Source organism: Amphibalanus amphitrite, unplaced genomic scaffold (genome assembly GCF_019059575.1).
Source record: "Amphibalanus amphitrite isolate SeventyFive unplaced genomic scaffold, NRLGWU_Aamphi_draft 000784F_arrow, whole genome shotgun sequence".
Taxonomy (NCBI): domain Eukaryota; kingdom Metazoa; phylum Arthropoda; class Thecostraca; order Balanomorpha; family Balanidae; genus Amphibalanus; species Amphibalanus amphitrite.
In genome coordinates this window covers 317,625-338,306 of record NW_024882278.1, presented here as the reverse complement: position 1 = coordinate 338,306, position 20,682 = coordinate 317,625, and the positions used below count along the sequence as shown (strand labels likewise).

General features: G+C 54.0%; 1 protein-coding gene across 2 annotated transcripts; it reads left to right on the top strand.

The window, feature by feature from the left end:
• Positions 1-6,531: 6,531 nt before the first annotated feature.
• LOC122366089 (dnaJ homolog subfamily B member 6-like) lies at positions 6,532-20,581 on the top strand. Of its 2 annotated transcripts, none has more exons than XM_043337905.1 (5): positions 6,532-6,672; positions 9,600-9,709; positions 11,833-12,066; positions 15,299-15,692; positions 19,343-20,581. In XM_043337905.1, the coding sequence occupies exons 1-5, from the start codon at positions 6,608-6,610 to the stop codon at positions 19,443-19,445; spliced, it is 906 nt and encodes a 301-aa protein (XP_043193840.1). In that variant the 5' UTR covers positions 6,532-6,607; the 3' UTR covers positions 19,446-20,581. The 2 variants fall into 2 exon arrangements, with proteins under 2 accessions (XP_043193840.1, XP_043193841.1); XM_043337906.1 differs by having other exon boundaries at positions 6,547-6,672; positions 15,455-15,692.
• The last annotated feature ends 101 nt before the right edge of the window (positions 20,582-20,682 follow it).

Here is a 20,682-nt window from a genome sequence, read left to right as displayed (position 1 = left end):
CTGGGGCAGGCATGAGGGTGTTGGATGGAGTGACCCTGACCTCGGAGAAAAAACACCCAGACACTGACGCTGACATGCGACCTCCTTGACACCACGACACGCCCCAGTGACGCACGGTGAACATCCCGTTGTCCAACGCCGTATTTACCCAAGCGGCAGCAGTTAATTTCGTTGTCTTGGGTAGGTGCGCGTCGGTGAGGAGGATTCCAGCTTAGGGTCGTTTTTTTCTTTGCCGGTTCAGTACGCTGACCTGTGGCTATAGCTTTGGTGCAGTGCTCCTGGCGAGTTTCGCCCTGCCTGAAGTTAGCATGCTAACTGCTAAGCACAGGTGACATGCTGACTGCAAATTGTCGTTCTAACGCCTCATGGCATTGACCGGTGTCTCAATCCACTATCGAAGATACAGACCGTCTTTCTCCCTCCCTGACCGGGTCTTCCTTCATCATGCACCGTAAATTGACGGGCCACCGCCTGCCGTCCATCATACCTTTCTCAGTACACGCCCACTGATGGGTCTGGTGGATGGCGCTCAGTTCCCTCCGATGGGGACCGGAGGGCGGTCCGGCCTGAGCACGCGGGCGGGCGCGCCCACGCCGCCGGCCGACGACGGACCGTCCCAGCAGGCTGGAGCCGCCGTGGCCCACGGTCCGTGGGTGCCGGGTTTCACGGCGCGTGGTGACCGACCCGGCCGCCTGCCGCGGTCTGCGTGTGGCCGCCCCCGTCCCAGGTCGGTCCGCTTGCCACTGGCAACACGGCTCAAATGCTAGCGCGACATGGGTGGCAGCTTTGATGGAGTCACACTTTGTGGGGTTAGGTTATGTAATTGCGGTGGCTGCCTCGGTATTTGATGGCGTGGTACGTTTTGTCGCCTACGATCCGTCGTTTTCAAAAGGCACACCTCTAAATCTGCACTAAATAGGATCCATGGCGCCATGGTGTCGATGACGTTATCCTCAGGTCCGCCTTCGCTTACATAAAAACCACCAGAAGCTCGTCCAGTCCCCCACCGTCTATATCCTCCGCTCAGAGATGGGACGCCAACGGTCACGGTACGGATGACGTATAACTCTGAGGTCATCTCAGCCGTTGCATGTTGGGCCAGTCTGACAGACGTTTGAATCGGCCCTGCCCTGCTCGTGTGGTGGTGGTTACGGGGGCTATGTCGTCATCCGGACATGGCATCCGCCCGTGTTTGGTTGTTTGTTTACATCGGGGCAGCCGTACTCGGTTTGGCTGGTAGCTGCGGTGTTCAAACGGTTACTGATCGACCGCTAGCGTCATGCCGGCTGTAAGACGGTAAGGTCGCGGACTTTGAGCAAATACTGCTCGTGGTCGAACTGAGACTCACAGCCGGCGCTGGCAGTGGCGTCACTGTAGACCGAATAACGCTGTGCTGTGACGCTAGAGACCGTGACACGCGAATGTGTGACGCCATGACGTGATGATGGCAGCGTCACGAAAAGTACCGCAATATCACAGGATTGGTGTTTGTCTTTGTGATACAGCACGGACAGACGTTCTTACCGATCCGAAATTTGTTATTTGCTGACTTAATCGTGCCTAGTGTGCAACTGCAATCCATCTCAGTCCAATGGGATTGGCCGCTGAGGATTGGCCGATTGCCTGCTGATCTTGATAGTCAACTTATCGTCAACCGCTGAAGACTGCTTTCCTTTGCCAATTCACAGACCACCGGCCTGCCGAAGACCGTCTCCCTCCGTTTCGCCATAACCCTTCCCTCCCTCTAGGGTGGTCGATACTGATAGCTCCGAGCGCCAGCCGATCGCGGCAGACCTCACGTGACAAACACGGTGACCCAGTTTCTGACCGCACACCGATGGACCGTCTACCGCGCACGCGGATAGACGGCCTGACGGCACACCGATGGACAGTCTGACCGCACACCGATGGGCAGTCTGACCGGGCACCGATGGCCCAACTGACGGGGCACCGATGGGCCCGGCTCAGCGGGTGCGTGTCCGGCCTAATGTCCAGGGATGGCCGATCGGCTCACTCCTGGAATGGTGCGTGCTGTTGCCACATAGAGTGCAGTGGGCGTTTCTGACGATTCCCGCTGTGAGGATGGGATGGTGAGCCAATGAGTGAGCAATTGGGAGAGGCGAGGCACGGCGTTGGGGGAAAGTACCGTTATGGGGGCGCGTAACGGCGTCTCTCTCTATCTCTCTCTCTCTCTCTCTCTCTCTCTCTCTTCTCTCTCTCTCTCTCTCTCTCTCTCTCTCTCTCTATCTCTCTCTCTCTATCTCTCTCTCTCTCTCTCTCTCTCTCTCTCTCTCTCTCTCTCTCTCTCTCTCTCTCTCTCTCTCTCTCTCTCTCTCTCTGTCTCTCTCTCTCTCTCTCTTCTCTCTCTCTCTCTCTCTCTCTCTCTCTCTCTCTCTCTCTCTCTCTCTCTCTCTCTCTCTCTCTCTCTCTCTCTCTCTCTCTCTTTCCTCCCCATCTCCCTCGTCTCCATGTTCTTTCTCTACGTTTTTGTGAGCACACCCCTAATGATCTGACCCGACTGACCCCGACCTGACCGGACCTCAGTCTTGATGCTTCACAGTTAATAGGCTCGCGCAGCATCCGGAATGGCATTTCTGGAAATGGCTGTTGCAGACATTGCATTTATCATGTAAGGCTGGTTCCCCTCCCCACGCCTTGGAATAAGGTGGGAGTTGATCCTGGAGTGCCTTTGGCATAGATGTTTTAAATGGTGCGAATGATTCCTCAGGCGTGTACCAAATTGGTTCGCGCCTCTCCGGTCCAGTTCGTTGTTTGGTAGTGGCTCCGTGTAAATCGACTCCCACTGTGGAACTCCAATCACGTCCGACATTTGCAGTTTGGCGCTGTCCGGCCCCGGTCTCTCCCACTGTTTGCAGCAAAACATCGTTTCCTCGAGCCGCCCGCCCTCCCAACTGGCTCTCAGCGTCCGGAAACGGGTGGACCACCGCCGCCATCTTCTCTCTGACGGAACCGGAAGTGTCCGCTCGTCTGCTGAGCAGCCTTTGTTGCAGAGTCGGGACCCAAAGGACATGCGTTACGCGTTGGAACAGCGCGGAGGATGGGTACTTTTTCTCCGCGCCCTGTCGGCAGGACGGGGCGGCCGTTGATCAAAGGACCCGTCCCTGGCTGCGGCGTCACGGCCCGGTTTATTTAGAATGCGGCCTCTGTTGGCGGCTGGTGTGTTTGACAGGGTGTTTCTCGACGGCGGGGCTCAACAGAGGTGCCTCGTTGGTGGGGCGGCGCGCCGTCTGCGGCGACTACTTCCGGGCGGGGGGCTTTGTTCCGCGCTCGGCCCGTGCCTGCGCCCGCTCAGCTGTGAAGTCTTCTTCCGTACAGACCACAGAAGGGCACTTGTTTCAGCGGTTCATGTATTGGATGTTTCATAAAGTGAAGTGGCCATCGAACTGGCGCAACTCCGTATGAACTGGGCTTGGGGTTAGGCTGAACATTTGTATGCATGAGGCAGTGCTGGTCGAGTTTGTGAGAAATACCGTGTGGGAAGAGATCTGAATGCTAAGCTGATCTTCGAAACTCTCTTCAGACCGATAAGTTCCGTGTTTTATTCATTAAATAGTCACTACAGTAGGGTTTCTCCGCCCCCGTTCGCAGCTGTGAATCTCTATCGCCCTCTAGGAGCTGTGAATATCGTTACAAATGGTGGCAGAGTGAAAAAGCGGCATTGCCTTTCAGCCTCGCGATCCGTTAACTAGACGCCATTCGTTTCGATTTACGGTGATTAATGGTCCTGTAATTGTGTGGAACGGGTGAAAATGGCGGCAAAAATTGCCGACAGCAGACAAATGAAGGTGCCATGTTATCGTCCGGGGGGAGTAGTGCGGTATATCAGACCGTTTCGGGTGTCATGGACCCGGTATCGTCTGGGTGTCCGAAACCGTGCCCGCTAATCGGCTGTCGGCTGATTCGGGTTTGCCAGTTTGTCAGATATTTCTCATAGCGATATGCATTTAGCATTGCTTTGAAAGTCTAAAGCTACTCCATTATTGTTGCAAGTCTAGACAAATTTCCTTAGTTTTGAACTTTATCCGAACCGTCCCAGTCGCCGTCCGCTTCTCGTTCCAAAAGTAGATCTAACATCTGCTACTGCGACTGCAACTACTGCTGTATCCCGGTTTAACCAGTCCACTGATGGTCCACTGAGCTGATGAACGCCGGTTCGTAAGGTGCAGTGAGCTCCGGCTACAGATCCGGTCAGCAGTCGAGCCATTTGGCGGCGCCCTCCTCCGACTTCGAACACCGTCCTCCGACTCTGAACACCGTCCGACGGCTCCGTAACACCGTCCGCCACTATCTGGGGACGATAATGTGCCAATTTTCAGCCGAGCTCGGCCAACAGCGGTGCCGCGTGGGCCGTACCGGACCGGCCGGCCGTGCACACTGAGCGACCGGGCGGCAGACGACCGGCAGAGGCCGCGGAATATAGCGGGACTGCACGGTGCAATCTGTAATGTGGATTCCGCTCACCGTTGCTTATCGTATGCCGGCACGGCAGCGGCCGCGGACGGGCGGAGGGGCACGCGTGCTGTGCTGAAAGCCGCTCCACGTGTGCTCTTCAGGTGGTGAGGATTTAGGTCGACTCAACGGTAGCGACTCTAGGGTAGCAGGATGGCGGCAAATGATGGTATTGTAGGGTGTAGTCAATTATATAACTTTTGGAGCATTTACTCGTGTTTCTCCCAGAAAGTGATTAGAGCAGGTATATTATGTCGAAGGGACTCGGCTGCCCGTTGTCATCCCTCACGACATTAGCCGATTGGAAGCCGTATTTACGGTGCTCCGTCTACCGCAGTGAGCCGTTATCGTCTAGTCTAGCACGTAGCGATACCTGACGTCACCGGTTGCGTGACGATGCAGCGCGTTCAGCGGTCGGGGGTGACGGGGCCAGCGACCCCAGCTCTGTGGAAGCCGCTCAGCGGCCGGGCGGAAACACGAGCCGCCGGGATCCGTGTGATTTCAGCGGCCTGCGGAAATGTCAGGACGGGTTACAGCGTGTACTGCATGGACTACCGCCGGTGTTGGACGGTGCCCGTAGGCCGCTGACCGGCAGTGGGTCAGTGTGGAGAGAGAGTGACGCGTGTGACTGCCGGTAGCGGTGGCGGCGGGCCGATCCACTCAGCTGACTGGGGTCGATACGGCCCGCCCGCCGCCGCCACCGCCGCTGCTGCTACTGCCACAGGATAGCGGTGTACGGTTTGTGAGTGAGACGGCCGCGCGGCTGGTCAGTGGAGGACGATGAGACTGAGATAGGACTGTGCGGGCGTGGCGTAGTGTTCAGTGCGTATGGGCGAGGCCACGCTGGCGAGTGGTGGGTCAGTGTCGGACCCTGCGGCCTGCGATGGGGCTGTGACTGTGCGCCGTGCGGTGTGTGTTTTGCCGAGAGAGATCGGCGGCGGGTAACAGCGATCTGACACACCGGGAGGAGCATGGTTTGGGTAGGTCCGAGCTGGGGAAAATTGAGAGGGGTGCCAGCGTCGTGGGTCCTGACATCACGTCTGCATTGAGGCGCACCGAAAAGCTCACAGAACTGGGCGTTTTTGTGATGGGCGTTGCTGGGGACATTTGCCTTGATGACACTTTTTATGGGTGGATATATAGGTGATCGGTTTTAGGTTGTTACTGGTGATGTTTCCATGCGACGAAGTCAGTCTCAAATCAAGAAATCCCTGGAATCTGATAGTCCCGTTCTTTGTCGAATTGGACGGGATAATAGACGAACTTGGTCAGCAACTCAGACAATTTTTGCGTCTGTACAAGTTATCGACCCATCAGATCACTGCTTTATCTTCAGTTTGACATCACACACCCAAACCACCACTTGGCAGCACGCAGCTCGCTGATCTATGGTTTCCCCAATGCGCACAATTGAATAACAATTAGTCACAGTCCGCTCTTGATTCCAAACAGACATATGTATAGCGAGGTCTATACTGAGTTCCATGCTTTGAACAATTATCATTACTTGTCCTTTGTCTCGCAAGAAATCGATTCAATGCTGTGTGCCATGCGCATTGCTCACCATTTCATCCTTCACATGAATCTTGCCTTACCTACTGCGCGTGTAACACCTATATTTGTGAGCAAACGGTATAGTTACCCCTCATGAATAGTGCAATTTCTTGTTTGGTGTGGTGAAGCTTTGCGGTCGGTGGTCCCTGCCCTTTGGCCTTGTGTAACCCCGTGTGTAGCGTTGACCTTTCACACCATATACCGACCGCTCTAACCGTCCTTTCCGAAATGTCAGTGACTGACACAGCGTGTTTGTCGGAGGAATTTGGAGTGATTCTGTCATAAGTGTCTCCGTTTACAGCGGGATGCCGTTGTGACCGTATTTTGTCGTGTTCAGGAACGATTAAATTTCCCAGTGGCAATGGCTGTGAGTTGTGACACCCTTATAGTGACAGCAATCAGTTCTTTTATTGATTTTAGCTGTAATGTGTAGTAATTAATCCCTTCAAACCGCGTCAATGTCAGTGACCTTTTTGAGATGTCAGTAACTGACCACACCGCCCGTTCTGTGTGTTTCAGGCGCGCGCCGCGGCCCGGCCCGCCTGACCTGACCTCACCTGACCTGACCTCACCGGCCATCACCATGGTGGACTACTACACGGTGCTGGATGTGCCCCGGAACGCGCCCAGTGAACAGATCCGCAAGGCGTGAGTATTGGGCGCGGGAAGGGTGGAGGGATTGGGATTGAGGAACTGAGGGATTAATGGACTGATGGTTTAAGTACGGAATGACTGAGGGTTGAAAGGATGCGGTAGGGGGACTGGAGCCTTGAGGTGGAGGAGTAGTGACTGGGGTGGTAGAGGAGCTGGGTGGAGAGGTCCAGAGGATAGGTTCAATTCTGGCTCCCAAGGTTTGAACTTTGAAGAGATTCTAGTGTTTCAGGTAGATATTTTGAAGGCTACAATGATGACTGAGATAAACTTGGGAAATGGCTCGAGTAGATTTTTTAGGGAGATGGACGAGGGAAGCGGGACTTACTTTAGGCAGGATTATGCTAGTGAATGTCTTATAATGGGTAAACTGAAACGTGGCTCGTATTGCAATTTTATGAGTTGGGGCAGAAACAAATGAGACGATTGTTTCGTTCACTTCGAGTTGAATGAAGTAAAGCCAAGCGTAAGATAAGTTGGAATTTCAAGTTCATTTTGTCGGCAAGCTTGGCAGCTGCTAGCCTGCTTTACTCTGCTCCGCGGGCCAGGCTTTTTGTGGCTGCAGTCGCCTGGCTCCCCGTTCTCATCTTAGACAAACCATTGGACGGGCTCGGACAAATGACAGGACGGCCGAGACAAAACGGCTGTCTGAACGGGGTAACCGACCAACTGAGACGTCTGAGGGTCTGCCTGAGGGCGTCACTTGTTCGAGAGAACGTCGGAGTGGTGGGTAGAGGAGGGGAGTTGACCGAGGACTGGTGGTGAGACAGCCGCTAAGATACTTCAGCAAAGGTTGTTACGCGTCTGATGGAGAGAGCCAGCGGAAATGAATGGGACGTCGGAGAGTGTCACGAAACGGCCGTCCGAAGCGCCGTGATAAGACGGTGCGGCTGCCAGACTGATGAATCGAATGGGCGAGCGGGGTATCTGATGGGATCAGATGATGAAGAGTTAGGTGCCTCTAACTAGCAATCAACTCATCGGCTTAACGGCTTGACGGAGTGATTGTGCATATATTCTTAGTCGGACTGATTTCACCAAAAATTACCTACGTTAGTGTCTAAATTTTAAAACTCATACGTAAATGTTAAGTTACATTCCTTGGGATTTATCAGAGATTCGTTCCCCTCCCTACCGGATCCACCAAAAGTTCGCCGTTCCCCACTCCATCTACGTAGCTCGTGGAGTGCTGAGCTCGGGTATCGCGCCTCCTGCTGAGAGGCAGCTGGCTGCGCACGTGGCTGCCCCGTCCCGTCCCGTCCCGCGCCAGCCGGACCCGGGTGCAGGGACCGCACCGGCTGCCGTGTGTTCTGACGGGGGGGGGGGGGGGCAGCACGTGGCAGGAGGAAGATTCATTGTTGCCAGGGAATGGAAGTTGTCTGTACTGTAGGTGCTCTTAGGGATATGCGAGACCTTGGCCTAAAACCAAGGGCATATCGTCTATCGACTATCGAGGCATATTGCTCTTTGCGGTGTTGGCTATTTGGAAGTCTGACCTAATATATTAAGCTGCCCGATCTTGGGAAGGCGGATTGTGTTTTTACGCCACATGTATTGTGTGCTGTATGTTGCTATAGAAATGTACTTTGCTCTTTCTATCGTACTACCATTCATAGTTACAATGTAGTAAGCCCTCCGGGGGAATGAATTATCATTACACATTTGCCGACGTGGTCGCATTCACGTTTTGTCAGTACAATGTTTCTATTGTTATGCTTTAAACCGATTAATCAAACATCATTGCTTCGAAACATAAACCAAACGGAGTCTGCATAGCTTTGCTTTTCCAAATATTTACGTTCCATTCTGAGCGAACTTCGCTGCTGTTCTGAGCGAACTCTGATGTTCTTCTCAGCGCACTCCGATGTTGTTCACAGCGCGCTGTGTCGTGTTTGGTATTCCGCTACCACCGATTTCTGCACGCTCCATAGTTTTTGTGACGGGCGCTGGAAACCCTCGCCGCTCGGGTCGCGCACAGTCATGTTCTCTGCAGGCTCGTGCAGGAGATGGCAGTCATTCTGCAGACATTGAGGGCGGGGGAGGGGAGGGGGTGCGGGAAATACTGCACCTGTGTCACCGGCTGCTGCAGTGGCACACTTTGGTTCATGGTCACTGAGCAATGGTGCTGGTGTTGGAGAGGGACTGGGTACATTTCAACGGGGTAGGAATAGGGATGGAACGAGATTGAGGTGTGGATGGGAGGTGATATGCTGATATATGTGTGGGTGTGAGGCGATGCTATGTAGGTGAGATGGAAGATAAATGTTATTAACTGGGTGGGAGGAATCAGGAAATAGAATTGGGAGAGATGGGTTATGATAATTGAAGGGATAGAATGGTAGGTAAGGAGTAGGAAATAGAGGGATAACCAGGCTCTAAGGCTCCAGCTGTGTCTCCCATCCCACAACCTCGCGACCTCCGACGCAGTCTCTCCTCCCTACTCGGTGGCCCACGCGGGTCCTTCACCGACCAGCAGCCACTGGGGCGGAGACCTTGGTGCGTTACTGTGTGACTCTCTGTCCTGGCGGGGACGGGGGCGGCTGGCACACCTGTCGCCGGTGTCCGCCCGGGCCCTACACCACGTGGTAGTGTCCGCCGCCTCGACTCCCCTGCAGAGCCGAGAGACGCCTACAGAGCGCGGAGGACGGGGGTGTGCGGGTGGCGCAGGCGGGTGGTAGCTGGGACGGGTGGCTGCCTTTTCCTTGGCTGGGAGGTGTGTCAAGTGTTTTGTTGTGAGCAGTTGTGTCTTTCACTTTTAGTTGTTGTGGTGTGATGAGGGTGTAGCGCTGGAGACTGGCGAGAATCAGCCACCTGGTGGCCAGTTTGAAAGCTCTAGTTTTGCCATCGTTTCATCGTACACAGGTGGCACTGCTGATGCTGATGTCATTTCGCTGACTTTTTTCCTTTCGTTCCTTTTTTCACAGGTATCGTAAATTGGCCCTGCAGTGGCATCCAGACAAGAACCCAAACAATAAGGAAGATGCCACGCGACGGTTCAAAGAGATCTCAGAAGCCTACGAGGTGTTGATAGACGGTAAGATGGCACTTAATTTTAGGGGGCTATTGGCCAGACGTGAGTTCATTTGAATGACGACCAGTGAACGCTGCACTTACTGTTGCAGTGGTGCTGCCTGTGAGTGGTAGCGTAACGAGAGGTGGCAGTTGTGCCTCGACTCGGTTTTTAATCCGTTTTCATGAGGTCAAACCTAGGAAGATGGTGTCAATACTTTGTGCAGCTTCTTCATGGATATGGGAAGTCGCCTCTCAGAAATTGCCTCAAAGGGCAAATACATTTCCCCCAGCTATAGGAGCCTTTATGCTTTCCATCCATCCCAACAGTAGCACGGTCCGTATGTATCCCAACCTAGGAAATGGTTCTGAGTACGCGCTGTTAGCGCCACCTGCACAGCGCCCCTCCGTGTACCTTTACGGTGACGTCTATACCTGACCGCTCTCGTACTATGGCGCCGCGCCGACAGAGTCCAAGCGGCGAGTGTACGACCAGAGGTCGCGCGCGGCGCCGGCGGCCGGCCGCCGGCCGCAGCGCTCCCACGGATTTCACGGCTTCCACTTTTGGCCCGTGTTCCGCTTCTTTGGTAACGGTGTGACGGTGCCGTCGAGTGCAAACTAACGTGTGTTGTGCAGTGGTTTTACTCGCGCCCTGATGCGCGTTTTGCTGAGGAGTGAGACGACGCCTGCCGCTATAACGCCCGTGTGGATAGTTTTGTTTAGAGGTAGCCAGTGAGTGTGACTAACACGATAGCGCCTTTGTTGTGTTTGCGTGTCTGTTTGAAGTGCAGAGGCTCGTAATTGTGTGAAGAAATGAGTGCCTTTGTCCACTAGGCAGTCCGCAGTATCAGTATAGTGACGCTGGCTCTCAAAGCCCGTGTGTCTAAACATATAGGTCCTACATTTAACATCCCATCTAACGCCGTATGACAGTTTCAGAATAATATAAAAAATATTCCGTTTATTTTGCTTTTGTGTCAGCATTCTCTGAGTGCTTTGAAATGATGATCCCTATACAGATGTGGCTTAAGCTTTACAATTGATCAAAAGCATCGGATTGATGCCGTTTCATGCTGGTGCTCAGTGCTGCACATTAGTGGGGTAGGAAACAAGATACCTCACATTTTTACCGGATGGCTCCGTGGGCCAATGTCTTGTCCGAGTGCCGTCATCGACCGCTGCCGCCCGCTGTCGTGTATCCATTGGCCCTGTCTGCCCTCATATTTTTGTTTCGCCGAGTAACAGTACCCGCACCACCGCAAATGGCTTTTTGCAGCCGCGTGACAGGCTTTGTGTGTCGTGTTGCCCCTACCCCCTCCCCTGTTCTGCTCTGCCCCGCATCCCTAAAGAGCACCTATTTGGTCCCCTAACTAAACTCAGTCGCGCTGATGCCTGATGCTAGAGACGAGTATTTTTAACTGCTGCAGTTCCCGGCGCGAACCCTAACCGATTCCATAGGCATGATATGGACTACCAGCTGTATCGAATTGTACCCTTCTGAAGCCAGGATTTGTACGAGCTGTAATGACATTGTTAAGTCCGAATAGATCGGTGCTTATTTCACTCTGATATGCAGATCGTATGAAGGCTTAATGCTGACTAATTATCGTGACCTTTCGAGTCTCATCGATATTGTTTGATGCCTTGATTAAGCATACGGGTAGACGATGCTTTGAGATCAGCTCTGAGAGGTTATTATCGACATAGCAAGCTTAAAAGGAGTTGAGCGTCTGTTACTGGACAAAGTGAAATTAGATTACAGATCGTAGATCGTAGATAGTGCATTCAGTCACACACAACTACCGACTGGAAAACGGCATGTGTTTATGTGTTAATTGACTTAAAATGAAGACTTTTCGCTAAAAAATAAAACTCTAGCGAATAAAGAAAATTCGCTAGAGTTTCTTTTAGAAGAGTTTCGTCGTATGTAACACCCTTTCCACGAACTGTCGGCTAAGCACTTCTTTGCTGACGGTTAGCAGCATCGGCCATAACGTAGCCATTGATCACCGTGCATATCAGTGAAGTGTCATCTAGCATCGGGGAATGTGTGTTCGAGTCGCTCAGCCACCATGATAGACTCCATTATCTGAAGCATTCCCACCTCTATTGTGAACCTTTCTAACTCCTTCCCCGTCCGACCCACAGAGAAGAAGCGGAAAGTGTACGACAAGTACGGCAAGGAGGGTCTGAAGAACGGTGGACCGAGCAACCATCATCACCACCACCATCACCACCACGGGCACCATCACCACGGCCACGGGAGTCTGTTCGACGACGACATCAGCTTCCTGTTCGGCGGCGGTGGCTTCACGTTCAGGGACCCGCAGGACGTTTTCAGGGAGTTCTTCGGCGGAGACCCGTTCCAGGATTTCTTTGATGGTGAGCGGCGCGGCATGGGGTGTAGGAGGGGTGAGGGAGGGACGAAAAGGGTGATGGAGGGACGAAAAGGGTGCTAGGGGACAGAGCGGGCAATGGAGAGGCAGGGAGGGATGCTGAAAGGTATTGATTTATGATGGGATGTGGGAGAGACAATGCGTTTTAGTCCTTTGATCGAGGTATGTGGAGAAATGTCGACTCAAGTCAGTGGAGCTTTGGGGAGTGTTTTAGGTGTAAAGTCAACTTTGACGAAGAGATGTGCCCGATAGCCTGGCGCCCGCCGCATAACCTTTGCACGTCAGTGACTAGCCCATCTACCAGCCACCTCCCATCTAGCCCCTCGCTCCTTTACCTGGCTCTCTGGCCGCGGGTCGCTGGGTCCCGGCAGATCCAGACATTTTCCGTGAACCAGATGGCATTTGAGACGGCTCGCAGCGCTGGCTCCGGTGACTGGACCCAGCGCCGGCGGCCGGTGACGGCAGACAGGCCTTTGAGACGGCTGCATCATGCTAATATCCCCTTGGCGCGGGCTGGCGTGGCTGACCGCCTGACGTGTGTGTACGTGTGTGTGCGTTAGCTTTATCACTAGCATCTAACGCACAGTGACACTAACGGCCCGAGATGTGAGTAATGTCCACGCTCGTCCCTCCCTTGGTATTATCTGTCTCATTCCGGCTGTCAGCTCGCACTGGACAGAGACCAGCCTCCCGCGGACGCGACTGCCAGCGGCGAGCACACGCACTGTGGCGAGCCTATCGTGTCTGCGCCGTCAGAAACGGTCCCCCGGCGCGCCCCTCCCTCTTCCTGTCAACTTCGGGTGAATGGAGCCATAAAACGGCGACGGCCGGCCCGCGGGGACGGCAGGTGTCGCCGTCAGAAATCGATGACGCCCTACCTGCGGCGCGTCTCGGCGCTGTGAGACGCCCGCTCGAGGTCTGCTCCCCGCCCGCCGGCTAGCTGCTATCCGCGGGGAGCGCGACTCCGCTCCCCGGCCGCTCATTGTGGTCGACCGGGCGTCGTCGAGCGTCGGATCGTGCTCGATGGCTCGACTCCGTGGCTGTCGCCGTGCGGTCGATGCATGCGCGGTCGATCCCCGATGATGAAATGTCGGGTCGTCTTGGCCAAACAGCGGGCGCCGCAGACCGACGTCGGGTTTCATTAGGGGGCGCCGCGGGTCGGCAGGGGACCCCGGGGCTGCGCCGCTTCGGCTTGGCTGGAGTTATAGTATTTTTATTTGTGAGTTAGTGCGCAGTATTGCTGAGGCCGTGCTGAAGTTTTGCTGTAGTTTTGAGCTGTCTGAGTTCCTCTTTGTTCCTAATGTGTCCCGTGGTCCATGTTATCCTCTATGAACATGATCAATACCTGTAATATGCAGCGCTAATCCCTCTTCAGAAAGGTTGTCAGACCATAACGGCCACATAGGAGGCTTAGTCTAATGGAACTTGATTCCGCTTTTTGATCTCGCATAGAAGCTGACGAGAACAATCCGTCAGGCTTTGATGGGAATATGCCTACAATAGATCCAGGTAAGCCTGGCTAGGAGCGCTTTGTCCCGGCTAGAATCGCCTAGAGCTACTTGAGCTACCCAGAAATAATGGTTTATTCTTTACGGAGGCTCATATTCACTTTGATGATGGAAATCGCTTCCCGCAACTGATCAAGAGTTATCGTTCGGTAGAATCACTTGCTTATATTATCTCCGGCCAGACGTTCGTAGAAACATCTAAGCGCGCTCTTTACCGTTTCCTCGCAGGCCGCACGGCGCTGCGCCCGTGCCGGCCGTTACACGGCATTACACGGCGCCGTAACACCATCAGAGCGCCGTTCGGCGGCACGTCCCGTGGCACGTGCGGCACGTGGCGCCGTGCGGTCCCGCTGCGGCCCGGTGGATCCCTGCCCCGCCGCGCTGTAACCGGACTCTGACCGGCCGCCGTGAGCCGGCGTCATTACATTAGCGGCGCCCGCCGGCGCTGACCGGGCCGCGGCCATTCTCTAATTGGCATTGGATCCGCGCTGCGGCGCCCCGGGCCGACTGACCGCCGCCGGTGGCGGTTTGCCGACCGGCGGGCGCTTCCGGGGGAACCAGGGGACTGCGGGGCCGGATACGGGGTGGGGGGTGGAGGCTGAGCTGCTGTTCCGATGGGGGGGGGGACTAACACCCTGTTCCTGGGGGCTGACGGTGGTGGTATGGCAATGATCGCCGCCTGAAAGTTTTGCGTTGTGGTCCAGCGGCTGACAGCTGGGTGCCGGGCGTCCGATTCTTGAGAGCTCAAACTTTAGAACGCCTCGTGGAGCAGACGAGGTCAAAATTAGTACGACCGCTGCTGTCGCTGCATTCTCTACACACCGCGTGAAGCGGTCGCTCACTTCCGCTACCCCGAAATTACCAGCCATGAATAAAATATCACTTCCTTATCGAGTCGGTAATACAGCGTCATCGGACCGATATCGGGCTTCCATTGCCCCCCCCCCCCCCCTGACGATGAGTGTAATTCATTTCGTCGTGGCGTGTCGCCGGTGACTCGTTTCGGTCGCCAGTTGACCGGCGGCCCGTCGGACGCGTCTCATCGATCGCGCGCTGAGGAGGCGACGTGATGTAATGACCGGGACGGACGCTGCGGCGCGCGGTGACAGGTGTCGCGGCGGCTCGCCGGGCGTGGGACGGCAGGCATATGTGGAATGGGGCGGGGGAGGGGTGGAGCGCGCACTGCGCAGGATGGTGTAGTGAGGGATGTACTGTGTAGGTAGTAGGTACAAGGTACGCTAGGAGTACTTCAGCTGATGTGCTGGAAATTTTGTTATAATGAAATTTGAAACTTGGGCATATTCCTGCGTCTACTTATTACTAAAAAAAAAATATCCACTTTTCCAGTTACCAACAGGCGTTTGGGGTTATCAGACCAGTTAAGCCATTTCTATTGATTCCCTGTCAATATTGGCGAGCATCCCGGTACTGTATAAGCACGGCTGACGCCGGGCTGCAACTGTATCCGTCACCATGTGTTTGTTCCGGCGCACTGGGGTAACCCGACTCCGGTCCCTCTCTCCTGTGATTACTCTCTCCCTCTCCCCTCCTCGCCAGCCAGCTCGCCCGGCCCGCCAGCTCGTCCGTCTGTCGTGTGTCGTGTGCCGTGTCTTGTCTGCCTGCTCTGTCCGCGTGCCTGCCGCTGCCGGCTGCACGGCCTCGCTCCCCCAGCCCACTAACCTCCCCGGGCTCACCGCTCGCGCCCCACAGATTTCTTCTCGGCCGGCCTGGGCGACCCGCTGGTGGGCGGCGGTCCGCACCGGAGCCGGCACGGCCGCAGTCGGAGCCGGCACCACCCGGCGGCGGCGGCCGCCGGCCACCAGCTGTTCGGCGCGCCACTGCTCTTCCCGCCGCTCGGGTTCGCAGGACTCGGCGGCATGATGTCCTCGTTTGCCGCCATCGACGGCATGATGGCGTCGGCGGCGGCGCACCACCCGGCGCTGGCGGCGCGCTCGGTGGCCGGCCCCGGCGCCGGGGCAGGGACCACCTTCGTGTCGTCGACCAGCTTCAGCAGCCTGGGCGGCTCGCCGGGCGGCAGCGCCGGCGTGAAGCGGACCTCCACCAGCACAAAGTTCATTAACGGAAAGAAAATCACCACGAGAAGGTGAGCCATACCCGCGGCGTGTAAGTCTAGTGTGGAGTTTTTATGTGTTGTGAACTGTGATGTGAGTGTCGGCATCAATAATGTATGTAATCAAGCGTTCACTCGCCGTAAAATGTGACCTAGATATTCACTGCTGATGAGCTGCTGCCGAGTTGTATCCTATGCCCCTCCACATCGGCTCACCTTACGTAACCAATGCTCGTCCGACAGTTCCTGTTTATATCCATCGTCTCTAGGTTCAGAACCTACAGTATCACTGTCATCCATCAGTTCAATACTACCGGTCATCAAGAGTTAACGCACCGTCATTTTTCAAGTATGCCTCTTCCACTATTGGCGTGCCGTACACTGTTTGGGCCCCACATTTTCCACTGCCCTGCCTTGTCCAGACCCATAAAACATTTCCGAGTCGGTCGTCCCGAAAAAGAGCGTCAATTTACGGCCGGGCTGGTCGCTGGTAGCGCGTTGTTCGCGTTGTTCGCCGTGCCGGAATTTGGTCCACAAACACAGGCCCAACAAACGGTGGTGGCGGACTGAGGTGGAGGCGGCGGAAGGCGTGGTAGCAGAGGTAACTGCAGGCGACAGTGGCGACATTGACAACGAAAAGGCTGGATAGAAAAGTAGCGCCTGTGGATTGCCCGCCGGTATAGTATAGGAAGCTGTGTTTTATTGATAGTAATCTGCGCTGGTAAAATTGAAACTGCCAAAGCGACATCACCTAGTTTGTAGAACATTCAGGTATCTACAAATCCTCTTCAGTGATGACACGTTGATGGATCTGACATGGACGGGTAGCGACTCGGAGGCAGGAGAGGGAAGAGGGCAGAGCTGGGAAAGAGAAGGAGATTGGCAGGTGTCCTATTTTCATAGCTTGGTGCCTTATTATTTTTCCTGAACTATTACTAATCGCCCAAGTAAGCCTAAGACTGTTTTATGGTAAATGGCGAACAGCAAATAATATTCTAACTGCGGCGCATTACTCTAATGATGACCTTTCTGGGTACCTGAGATGACCGCAAGCGATCAACAGATAAGGTACTTTGATATTGCCAACAATCTGTAATGTCAGCGGAATTAGTTGGGGGATCAGTTTCGTAAGCCCGCAGACGCAAACAACCGATTTATAAAAAAAAACTCATTTCAGAAGCCACTAATGATAGATTGCTATACGTTGTTGCTAAAACTGTACCTATATGCCTCTGAGACAATCAGTAATGAAATGTCATACATGGTGACCTTTAGAAGCTGCTGTTGCGATATTATCTGTCTCCTGCTAGATAATCGAGCTCCGGTATCAGTTGATGGCTCCGTAATCATTCCTTTTGACATTTGGCGTCGTTTTCCATTATGATTGGACAGACCGGTGAATATTGCTGAATTGATTGGTTGATATGTGCCGGGCGGTTGTTTTGGGGATAGCGCAGTCCCCTTCAAAGATTATGGGCCTGTTCCAGCGCCTCCAGAAACCTCCAGAAAGCTCCAGAAAGCTCTAGAATCCTCCAGAGAGCGTTCCAGCGCCTCCAGAAAGCTCCAGAAAGCTCTCGCCAAAGCTCCAGAAACCTCCAGTAGCATCCAGAGAGTTGGGAGGTCCAAATTTCTCTGGAGGCTCTGGTCTACAATTATGGCGCACATGTGACAATCACGAATGTAAACAAAGGACTTTTGACTGATTATTTTACAACTTGAATGTAAAGAAAATTACATTGCTATAATTTTGTTAATGTTTCTAAATAAAATTGAAAACAAATTTTGCGTTTCAAGAGAGAGCAATTGTCATTATTTTGGTATATGTGATGCCAATCTCCAGAAATCTCCAGATTGCGTTCCAGCGCCTCCAGTGAAACCTCTGGTAGAGCCTCCAGTCAAGAATTTCTACTGGAGGCGCTGGAACAGGCCCTAATGTGCTACCTGATGAGTTATTAAAGCCTGCACCGCTGCGGGCGCCGGCAGCCTCAAGGAGGGCGCGCTGCCGGCCCCGTTCTGAAGGCCGCTAATCGAGCGTTGTCGTTGGTCTGCAATAAAAGATGAGTGCTGCGTGGCCTTTGATGCATCTGCCTGTTGGTATCGTAACAAGCGCGCTCGGAGCCGACGACAGGCCCATGAGAGTTCCTGGAACGGTGGCGGCCTGAACTTTACCGCGGTGACAACTGTCGGCGGCCCATTTCGGACGATGCATTGTTCATAATGTAATGTGGCTCGCGGCGCCACGTATTCACTAGGGTTCGATGGCCTATGGCTAGCTGTGAAAGGCATCGTTCGTACTCAGAAACCGGTACTTACTGGTGTTAATGGAGCTCCTTTTCTCTTTCTCCTTTTATCCTCCTTTTGCCTTTAGTGCTTTGTTGTTTCCTTTCCGTTTATGAGTTCACTGATTACATTGTTGTAAGGATTTTACTGGCTTTTACAAGCCAGCATTAACCGTGTTTACATAGGGTTCCCTTAATCTTCCCCTATTTGTCTCTTAAATGTCCCTTATAAAGGAATCCTCTGTCTCCTTTACCTCGCTTCACTACAAATATGGCGCAACTAAGTCATTCTAGAAGCAGTTTGCAATTTTTACTTACCTTTAGGGCTCTCCCAAATAGCTTCCAGACTAGACAGTAGACACTGAGGTAAAAGTGATAGCACATGAAAGCTCAAAGCAAGAAAAATCAGAAAACTATCTGGCATTTAACATACTTTAAACGGCTGAGCTATTATTCAAGTAGGTGTAATCACATCCACGGCAATATCAGAACACCGCACCTGTCAAATTTCCGCCTTGACCGCCTTGACTTTCTGCCGTTTATGCGTTAATGCCACTTAAAAATCCTCAGTCGGCGCACGTGCGCTTGTCGAGTCGGGGACCACCAGTCGGACGATTCGGAACTGCCGGCCAATCAGCACGCCGCTTTTGTGATGTGATAGTTTGAGAACCACTGGATATGGTAGCGTAGCAGCTTTTGGAAAAATATTTATATTGTTTACAGCATAAACGATGCTTAGTATGCTTCTAACAACAATAGCGTCCATAGCAACGTTACACGTGAGCGCTATGATGCCTAAAATTCGATCTGAAAATAGGGGAGAAATAGGGGAAGATTAAGGGAACCCTATGTAAACACGACTACTCTTCATTTGTGCCTTTTCATTCCTTAAGCAGTCATAAGCTCTTCTATTTTCAATTTCTTTGCTCTGACTTTCACTCGGCTCCCCGTCTGCTTCCCATGTGAGGTGTGTGTGTGTATGTTTGTGTTATGTATGTGTGCCGTGGTGAGTGTGTGTGGGACGTGTGTGCCGTGTGTGTATTGACCCACAGACTCTGCCTGCTGCACCTGTCGCCCGCCGCCGTGTCGCCCCTTCCCCACCCGCCAGAGCGACCGCGCACAAAGGGAGCCTATCCTCTCTGTCAGCGTGGCCGCGAGGCGGAACAAAACTGCCGTGATTCGTATTCTTCCCTTTGACGTCTATCCTGGGTTACAATAGGCTGTTTCGGAGTCTTACATGCGCTGTTTCTTCCTCTTCCGGCAAGTAGAATGGAAGCAGACTCGATTACCCTTATTCTTCCCTGCTTTTCATGCATTCACCCTTCCCTTCCACTACCACGCACTTGTATGCCTCATTAACCCCCTCTATCCCTCTCGCTGATTCTTCTCTCTTTCTTCCCGCAGGGTATATGAGAACGGCCGGGAAACGGTCGACACCTACGAGAACGACGTACTGAAACAGCACATAGTGAACGGCGTGCCACAACAGTTGGCCTACTCGCGGTAGGAGCCGCCGTCGCCCGGCGCAAGCGTCTAGGATATATGACTGACTTCGTCACCGGTCACGCGACATGACCTGGCTCGACTCGATCCAGCCCCACTCAGCCCGCCACGGCCTGGCTCGAGGGACATGCCGTACTGGCGCGACTCAGTGAGGACCTCGGCGCGATGGAAGGTTAGCTGAGAAGATGGAGAGAAGTCGACGGGTCGGTGGCCGGTGGATGAGAACGGACGGCCGCTGCGGGCAGCTGATATCTGGAAGGGTCCGGTCCGTGACTCGTGTTGTGTGACATCACTGACATGTGTGACGTCATACTCCATTTGCTACCGTGTCTGCAGGAACTATTAGACGTTACCCCACGAAGTGATTCTCAAGGCGCCGATGACCAGTGAACGGTATAGGCGAGGAAACTAGGACTCAACTAACTTGCCATCGCATCCGAGACGGTGGCTGTATGGTCACAAAGCTGACCGAAGAAGCGGTGTCGCCTCGCTCAGACTTGGTAATGCGATCGGAGTCGCTCAAAAGCTCCAAAGTGAGCGGATCTCCCGAATGGTCGGAGTCGCTCTCATGTGAGGGCCGGAGGGGGCGAACTACCGTCAGGGATGGTACTGCCAGCAGGAACCTCGTGACGGACCAACTTCAGAGTGTGTGGCGAACCCAGCACCGAGACACATTGAACTTCAATAAAGGCGAACCCGTGTGGTTCGATACGTTACGTGTGTGACGTCATGTGAACGTATGTATGACGTGTTGGATATTGTGACGTCACCGCTCGGATGTGACACGCCGAGGAGTTGTTTGTTCAGTGTCGAGAGGTCGCGGCCGCTGGGCTGTGCGAACTGAATACTGCGTGTTGTGACTCCGTGACGACGGCTCGGAAGGAGCCGGCCAGCCTCGGGCCAGAGAGGTGGTATTCCGAGCTTTCATTGTCGCTGCGACCCGTCTGTGTGTATGTGTGTGTGACGTCACTGCTGTGATGACGTCAGACCGTCTGCGTGTTATCGCGGCCGGTCTGCGGCCCCAGTTATCTCAGTGTAGCGCTCTCCGGCGGTTGGCCGTCCAGTCCAAAGCGATTTTGCGTTTGACCGATCGCGTTCAGGTTTAGTTCCAGCGGAATTAATAAACAGCCGTCTCTCGCAGCGTGGCGTGTGGTGCCGTGGGAGTTGACATCTGACGTCCGGACCGGAGACGGGTGGGCTCTCCGGCTGCCGCCGACTACTAAAAGCAGGAGAGTTGGACT

Coding starts and splice junctions, on each gene's coding strand:
- LOC122366089 (XM_043337905.1), top strand. CDS start 6,608: ATGGTGGACTACTACACGGTGCTGGATGTGCCCCGGAACGCGCCCAGT. Junction 12,067..15,298: donor GTTCCAGGATTTCTTTGATG/GTGAGCGGCGCG, acceptor CGCGCCCCACAG/ATTTCTTCTCGGCCGGCCTG. Junction 15,693..19,342: donor AAGAAAATCACCACGAGAAG/GTGAGCCATACC, acceptor TTCTTCCCGCAG/GGTATATGAGAACGGCCGGG.